Raw genomic sequence first — 8,589 nt, 5'->3', positions numbered from 1 at the left:
CTTTCTTTCTTTCTTTCTTTCTTTCTTTCTTTCTTTCTTTCTTTCTTTCTTTCTCTCTTTCTCTCTTTCTTTCTTCCCCCACAGTCATATCTTTGACCCACCTGGAATTTATTTGAAATAAAGAATGTCCATCAGCTTTTATTGCCATTCTATTCCTTCTGGCTCATTACCAGACTAATGCAGGCCTGGGGCTTTGAGGAAGTCCTACGTTGGACTCCCTTGTTTTAGGGGAAAAAACAAAACTCCTAAATTTAATTAAATTCTTCTTTAATCTGAGTTACTTACTCTGAGTGTTTCTTGTCACATCTCAGTCTGGGCAGTTTGTAGCTACCGTTCTTATTTGTGGAAACTTATTAAAACCACCTCCCACACGTCCACCCATAGAAAATATTCACAGTAGTTAATGGGCTTATCAATTTACATTGTCAAAACTTGAGACAGTTAAGAGGCCATATTCCTAGATCCTGATGACTCTTGATAGACTGAACAGAAAAGAATGCCAGCTTCTGGGACTCCCTTCCTTTGACATAAGTGACCATAGCAACTGGCTCTGTGAGTGAGTGGGTGGTAGACAGGCTGAGCTCAGTGTTAAGTGTGTGTGCAGAATGCAAATCCATATCCATGTCAACAAAAGTTAGATGTATTTTTCGTTACCATATTTCAACCCACATGTTGACCAAACAGGATTGTCCACCATATAGCCCAAGGATAGAGACTGGGAATTGTTTCTTTTTGTATTCTGGTGTTTGGCATAGAGCAAACTGAGCAAACTTGTTAGATGAATAACCCATGCCAGGGCCATTTTATTTATGAGTTGGTTATAATATTTTATAGTTGGAAGTTGGGGGAATTGAAAGGAATGCAAAGGCAAATTTAGCTGAACTTGAACTCCAGTTAAAATTTTATATGTGTATTGGTAGCTGAATTTCATATCAGGCCTAAGTCAATCTGACATAACACTTGCAAATAAGCCCAATATAAGTCACTGCCTCACCGAGCCAGAATCTCACCCTTTTGTTCTTTGGAATGCAGTGTGAAGTTTGTTCTACTTCATCGTGGAAATGCTGAAATAATTTCACTTAAGAAACAAATTGATTCTGCAAAGTCCTGGGAGTACAGTGAAGTATGGAACATTGGGTCTTTACTAAATGCTATTTTTATACCATTATTTAATTGTTCTTTAATTTTTTTTTTCCAGAATATTGACAGAGTTGTGTTTGTTGGGAACTTTCTCAGAATCAATATGGTCTCCATGAAGCTGCTAGCATATGCAATGGATTTTTGGTCCAAAGGACAGCTAAAAGCTCTGTTTTTGGAACATGAGGTAGGTCAAGTCTGCATGGACTTAGCTGTCCTACATGGAGTGTATTTGGCTTTGTCTAACTGTTGAGTGAGTCCCTCAGTTTTAAAATTGGTCAAGTAGAGGGGCGCCTGGGTGGCTCAGTCGTTAAGCATCTGCCTTTGGTTCAGGTCATGATCCCAGGGTCCTGGGATAGAGCCCCGCATCGGGCTCCCTGCTCCTCGGGAAGCCTGCTTCTCCCTCTCCCACTCCCCCTGCTTGTGTTCCCTCTCTTGCTGTCTCTCTCTCTCTCTGTCAAAATTAAAAAAAAAAAAGTTTAAAATTGGTCAAGTAGAAAGAGTTGCCATTTAAACTTTGCATTTATACAAAGGATAAAGAAGAACTATATATAAAATGAAAGCTTTCTTCTCCAGCAATAAGGACTGGTAGCTGGTTAATTAAAAAAAAAAAAAATCAGAGGCACCTGGGTGGCTCAGTCGTTAAGCGTCTGCCTTCGGCTCAGGTCATGATCCCAGGGTCCTGGGTTCAGGCCCTGCATGGGGCTCCCTGCTCAGCAGGAAGCCTGATTCTCCCTCTCTCACTCCCCCTGCTTGTGTTCCTGCTCTTGCTGCCTATCTCTCTGTCAGATAAATAAATAAAATCTTAAAAAAAATTTAAATTTAAATTTAAGAAAAAAATCAGCTAAAATGAGTAATCATTAAAAAATACCTCTCTAGTTTAACCACTTTATTTTAACATAAAACATAAATGTTCATTCACTCATCAATTTCTTTGATGTAGGACCAAGGCCTATTTTTGACCATGGGTTCTGCTGTTATCCTCTTTTTCATAATCCACAAATATCATATGCCTTCTTTGATTTCTGATTTATTTCTTTAAAATGGATCAAGAGATTAAAGATACCTATGAAGCACTCTGGTTGCACAATCCTTCTAGATTTTTCCCTCAACCTTTCATGTGTATTGGGATCCACCCAAATAGAGAGTAATGGTTTGTAACTGCCTTTTTCAATCTTTTTTGAGAATTTAACTGGATTTTCATAGAAGTGACCAATTTATTTTGTACTCTTTTTATTGGTTTAGGTATTAACTTAGATTATGACATTAACATAAAACTGTCATAAACAAATCTGAGGATAAACACAGCTGACTCTTGGCAAGCAGACAACTGCATTGGTGAGAACAGAAGTGCAGGGGTTGCTCAGAGGAGCCTGTTGGCCCAGAGGCTGGTGTCCTTAGGCTTTAGCAATCTGTCTGCAGAGGATATGAACATCAGTTAGTTGAGAGAGTCCCTTCTATCAAGTTTCTACAATCCCATAAATCAAATTTCTAAGAGTAAGTGAGGGACCTTTCTCTTCCCTACCTCCTCTGCCACCTTCTTTAAAATCAGTACTGTAGAGAGCAACTGTTTATCAGGGCAGGTCCCTAATCCCTGGTGTGTATTGTAGTAGAAAAAACTTTGAGAGAACTAGTATCACAAACTTGTAATGAATAACTACTCTGGCATTTTCCTCATCTTCAAACCAAATTATTTATCTGAAAAGCTGCCCATGTATTTACAAGTTATTTAGAGTTTCCTAGGCCCGTGTTTTGTTTTCTTGATGCAGATAAAACAATAGGAATTTAAATACTAAATAGTTAAGGCCCAGTGATAGAACTTAATACTAAAGAAAGCCTGTTTTTTTAAGCAGGCTTAAAGCATGGAGCCATAGAACTTTTGGGGGGTGAGGGGAATGGAGTCCCAGAATTTTCACCTCCCCTCCCCCCCAACCAGAGTACCTCCCTTTTTACCTACTTATTTATCATTTCCATGTAAGATTTTGTTTGAAAAAGGATAAAGTACCTCAGCTTTTAAAAAGCAATTAAAACGAAAAAAGAAAAACCACTGTTCCAGTTCAGCTAGAGTTGCCATATTTAGTGATTAAAAATACAGGACACAGTTATTTTATCTGGCATTTATCTATATTTTATCTGGCAAGCCTAAATCCAGATTCTCTTCAACTAAGGCAGAAAACAAACTCTGGGAGCCATCAGGGATTAAAAGCCATCCAGGAGGTCACATGGGGAGTTAGTTGGTGTAAAATAGGGAGTGAGATCCAGCATTTTGGGGAAACTCACTTCTGTAGGTAAAAACACAGTCACCTACGTTAACTTGTGCAATCCTAGGCCTCTGTGGACTGTGGCTTGGCTTTGTTATGCGCGTGTCATAACTCGGTCTCTGTAGCCAATGGAAGTGGAGCATTTTTACAGCCCCTTGTAAAGATCTCTCAGAAAGGGCTCTGCGTTCTTAGATTCAGTCTGGCTTAGGCAGGCCTTCCTGGAAGATACTGTGGAGAGAGAACTTTGGGGAGGCGCTGGTGGGACGGTTTTCCTGCCCTGCCTCAGGAGTCCTCACTCAACGGAGTCTCATTCATTCAACTAACAGGATTGAGAAGTCATCAGCCAAGCAGTGAAGACACAGCCTCTTGACTGACTAGGAGTCTTTAGACAATGACCCTACCTCTCCATCTTCGTTTTAGCCTTTGTAACATGGGGTGATAATAATATTTGTCTCATAAGGTTATTGTGGAGATTAAATAAATTCATGTGAAGTGCTTAGAACTATTTTTAGCATATAATGAGGCCTCAAGAAATGTTAGCTGGCAGCCACCGAGGCAGAGATCCCGTCGTGTAACTGCCAGTCCTGGCAAGCGGCCTCCCATTCGGGCTGGTGACTCTTGAGTCAGGGAACAGGCATGGAGTCTCAGACCTTTTGGAAACCAAGTTCTCTAAACATTTTTATTTTTCAGTTCCTTGCACTTTCACAAAAACATGGGCTTTTATTTTACAGATGAGCAAAGTGCAGCTCCAGCTGATTTAGATGCCTTTCCAAGATCTGCTGAGGGAAGCTTTGAGTTCTCATCTGTGAGATACAACTTGGAAGTCAGACAGATTTGGGGTTGAGCCCTGGCACAAGTGTGTGACCCTGAAGGGGAAATTTACTTTAGTACCTGTCATTTCTCATCAGTGAAATGGGGTTCATAGTATGAATTTTGCCATGGCACAGATTAAAATGCAATCATTGTAATTCTACCAATCCCAGCAGTCATGGCATCTCCCTAAGCGCTTTATTTACAGCCGTTAGCTTATTTAAGATAGAAAAACAGGTATATCTAATAAATATTATGACTATTACTCTACAGAGCATGGCAGAGTTCAGCTTTTAAGGTTTTTTTACCTACAACAGTAGGGAGCAGCATTCCTAGAATTATTAAACACAGTAAGCATTTGGCTGTTTAGGGATCATCGTGCGCAAGTTTTCCTATTGCTTTTGTAGGGTTATTTCGGGGCTGTTGGGGCGCTGCTGGAACTGTTCAAGATGACTGATGACCAGTAGTGATGACCAGTGGACGGAAGAACCTTCTGTGAGAACAGAGAACTGAGAGTTGCCGCCGGAGGAGGTAGATGCCGCTGTGGGACGGAAGCCAAGCCATTATGGCAGATGAACCTGCTGGATTTGTAAATAATTTAAAATCCTTCTAACTGATCTTTTACTCTTGGGTTTTGAGCTGATGATTCAAAATGGGGAATACAAGAGTTTTTTCTGTATACTGTATTTTTTAAAAAAAAAAAGTTTGTGCAGCGAGGCCAAACCTACGAATTTTATGCATTAACCTTGAAAAGTTGTATGATATGTAGGAAGGACCTGAAATGTAAGTGCTGTTTATTTTTCTTCTGGGGTTTACTGATCCGTGTGGTAATTTTAACTTCATTTAGTAATGACTCTAGGAGATTCTACCTTTACTTATATTCTTCATGACGTTTCATGATTTGCTGTTGGTTTCAAATGAAACTACAAATCTGGCATGTTTTACTGTGAACACAATTTTGTTTGTTTGTTTATATGCCTTTTTTCGTCTTGGTTTTTTTTTTTTTTTTTTTTTTTGGATTTTTTTTGGGGGAAAAAGGGTCCTTCCCCCTGTTTCTGTCCTCAAATGACTCCCTCTCCTCCCCAATACCTTTCTTTAACCTAATTGTTCGTATCAATCAAGGTGCTGACCAACTCGATACGAAGTTAAGCACGAGATTGAAAGCTCTCGAAAGTGCCCTTGATGAGAAAACTCTGAAAGTGTTCATGAATTTTATGAGTCAGGCGAAAGTTGAGAATGATATGCAATTTTGTCTTAACCCTTACGAATATGCAATGTTTTGTTGGATTTATTTTCTGTTAGGTTATATTAAATTGAAATGTTTCTCTGATGAAATGTCCTCACTCAGGCCCAGCCTATGAGTGGCAGCAAATCCTTATGCAGGACTTTGGAACTTCCCAGGTAAAGTCTCCCAGTAGATTAACTATTCACATTGGGAGAGGGGGGAGAAGTCATGGGTTGAGGTGTCAGGTAATAATACCTATTTGTTTTGTACACGTATGTACATAGGAGCTTTGTAACAAGGCATCTTAAATATTAACATTTTTTCATTTGAAATATTTCAAACTGAAAACTGTATTTCAATCCCAGTTTCTAATATTAAAAAAAAAATCATGATACTGATCTCTCTATACATATTTTTTGTCTTTTTTGAAAGATGTCATTGGAACTGATGGGTAACTTTCAAATGAGAGTCTTGTACAAATATTGAAACGCATGAGGTCTAATGATTTAGAACTGATTAATCTTTTGAATTGAGCATATTGTTGAAAGGGATTTTTCAAGGCAGTGCAACTCCTCCATGATGAATCTTTCCTTTTCTGCCTCCTGAGCACCATCTTTAATTGCCATATCTTCAAGTCTTGAAGAACGTGATGTTAATTGAAGTGTTCACTTGTCTGGTTGAAATAAAGCCTGTTTCTGTTGTGATGTTTTTAGTGTATATGTTATTTTCATTTCTTAATCTTCATGTCCATATTATCTGCTTCTGTACCATAAAATGAATGTGTTGTATTTTTGCTACCCTACATTTCACAATTTGAGGCTTTCCTATAAGGGTGTCTTCAACTGAAGCTGTAACTCTATGCAGAGATTTTTTTTAAATAGCTTTATCGTTCTTATACAACTGACTCATTGCCAAAATACTATTACTATATTTGGTAATTCAAAAAATTTTTCAAAATTTGGTCATCACAAATACATTTTATTAACTTCCACCTGGCTTAAAAAAATTCAAGCAACTAAGATGTTCTTGAAAAAGATAAGTATAAAAATGTATATGTGATCTACATTAGTGCCTTTTTTGACTATTCCCTTCTATCAGTCCTACTCTCCTCTGTCAGGTAATAGTAGACCTTGGATTATGGTTCTGCAAAAGAAATCAGGGCAAGTTAATGTAATTATATAATTTTTTAATTATCTGGAATCACTTGATCTTTCATTGCAAATGCGTAAGATGTTGGTTTAGCTGAGGAAATCAATTCTTCCACTATACAAATATCAGTAAATGTTGGCTACCTATAGCCAGCCTTTTTTTATAATGAGTAACTTGTAGCCTGAGGATTTTTACATTCACTTGAATCATAGGGACTTTCCTTTGGCTCAACATTAAGAAGAAACTTGACAAGACTAAAGAATTTTTATCTTGAACTTGTGAATTCAAGATGGTCAGGTAGTCTAGAGCATGGCTTTTTTTTTTTTTTTCCAAAGATTTTATTTATTTGACAGAGAGAAACAGCAAAAGAGGGAACACAAGCAGGGGGAGTGGGAGAGGGAGAAGCAGGCTTCCCGCCGAGCAGAGAGCCTGATGCGGGGCTCGATCCCAGGACGCTGGGATCATGACCTGAGCTGAAGGCAGATGCTTAACGACTGAGCCACCCAGGTGCCCCGAGCATGGCTTTTGATTGTGAGACAGCTTCAGTGTGGATCTCGCTCAGCCATTGCCTACCTGTGTGGGCAAGGCATTAACCCTCTCTCTAAACCCCAGCTTCCTCATTCATAAAATAGAGCAAACTGTTTCACCTCCATGTTTAAAGAGCTTAGCACAAAGGCTGGCAAATAGTAAATGGTAGCTACCGGGAAAAGAAAAATAGATGTCTTAAACTAACGTGTGAAATCAGTGATAACTAACCTTCTAGAATGTGGGGAACCTCTTTTAGCACAGGGATACAGATCTCCCTATGCTAGTACATGTCCACAGCCCTGTGTCCACAATTCCAAAATTCCAGAGTCTTAAAATGTATCCTTACAGTCACTTGACAGAAAAAGCTGACTTGAGCATTATTTATCATACTCTGTAGGATTCTTCGCATGTTTTGTTGCAAAGCTACTAATGTGTTTGATTCCGGGGTACTGCACCAGACCCTACTAGGGGTGTTAAGGAGTGAACAATTCTGAATTTTGAAAGAAATCTGGTCCCAAGAATTTTAGATAAAGGGATTGTGGAGGTTATGGTTGTATTCTTCAGGTTAGGTAGTATATATGGGTTCAGAGTCCCTTTGTTGGGAACTGTTGTTACAGGTAATTTGTGCTTGACATCATCCGGTCATACAAGGAATAAGAAGTTACTTTGTGCCAGGAAGGAGCTGAGGAAACCAAGAGGAATTGGCTATAACCCCTGCTGTTCAGCAAGGGAGACAGGTCTCAAACCAGGTCAGGTTGTAAAGTGTCACGGGTGTCATTCATTCATTCACCAATATGTACAGCAGTGAACAAAACAAAGACCCATCCTCACAGAGCTTACATTCTAGAAGGAAGACAGATAATCACGAAGTAGATCATGCTAGATCAGTACTACAAGGAGAAAATGAGGTAAGGTAAAGGGCTAGAGAGGAGGTAGTTGTATTTAGAAAGTGGAAGGCAAGAAACTTCTTTGGTAGAGAGGTCAAAGACAACTCCTACAAGAGGAGACGTTTGAGTAGTCAGATGAAGTTGGGAACATACCTGGGAGAACATTTTTTACTCCTGGCAAATGAGAATGAAGGTTTTGAGGAACTGCAAGAATTCCAGTGTGTGTGGAGTAAACAATGGGAAGAGTGACGGGAAATGCAGTTTGGGGAGTAGCCGTGGGCCAGGCCCGATATGAGGTCTGTACGTGAGGGTAAAGGCTGCACATGAAGGAGGAATTGGTCACTTCTCCTGGAGGAGAGGGCTCGAGAAGTTTCCATAGAGTCTTAACCAATGAGTGGAGACCACCAAGTGGGCCTGGAGAGGGGGGCTTCCCAAGCAGAGAGAGCAGGGTGAGAGAGGCATTGAGAGAAGAAACAGTAGTCACGTTATTCAGGGAATTAGAAGCTGTTTGCATCTGCTGGAGCCTTGGTTAGTGAGAGAGAAACCAGATACTGGGAGAGAGGAAACCAGCCAGATTATGGAAGGACTCATA

General features: G+C 39.6%; 1 protein-coding gene across 3 annotated transcripts in view; it reads left to right on the top strand.

The window, feature by feature from the left end:
* PANK1 (pantothenate kinase 1) overlaps positions 1-5,214 on the top strand; it is a 53,783-nt gene extending 48,569 nt beyond the window's left edge. For all 3 annotated transcript variants that reach the window (XM_035024697.1, XM_035024705.1, XM_035024714.1), the window contains 2 exons: positions 1,199-1,324; positions 4,616-5,214. In XM_035024697.1, coding sequence (XP_034880588.1) covers positions 1,199-1,324; positions 4,616-4,675 — 186 coding nt within the window. In that variant the 3' untranslated portion in view covers positions 4,676-5,214. The remainder of the gene's footprint in view (positions 1-1,198; positions 1,325-4,615) is intronic.
* The last annotated feature ends 3,375 nt before the right edge of the window (positions 5,215-8,589 follow it).

This window comes from Mirounga leonina, unplaced genomic scaffold, assembly GCF_011800145.1.
Source record: "Mirounga leonina isolate KUSES-001 unplaced genomic scaffold, KU_Mleo_1.0 Mir_114, whole genome shotgun sequence".
NCBI classification, from domain to species: Eukaryota; Metazoa; Chordata; class Mammalia; order Carnivora; family Phocidae; genus Mirounga; species Mirounga leonina.
The sequence above is the reverse complement of the archived record's forward strand: the minus strand, read 5'-3'. Positions and strand labels throughout refer to the sequence as shown.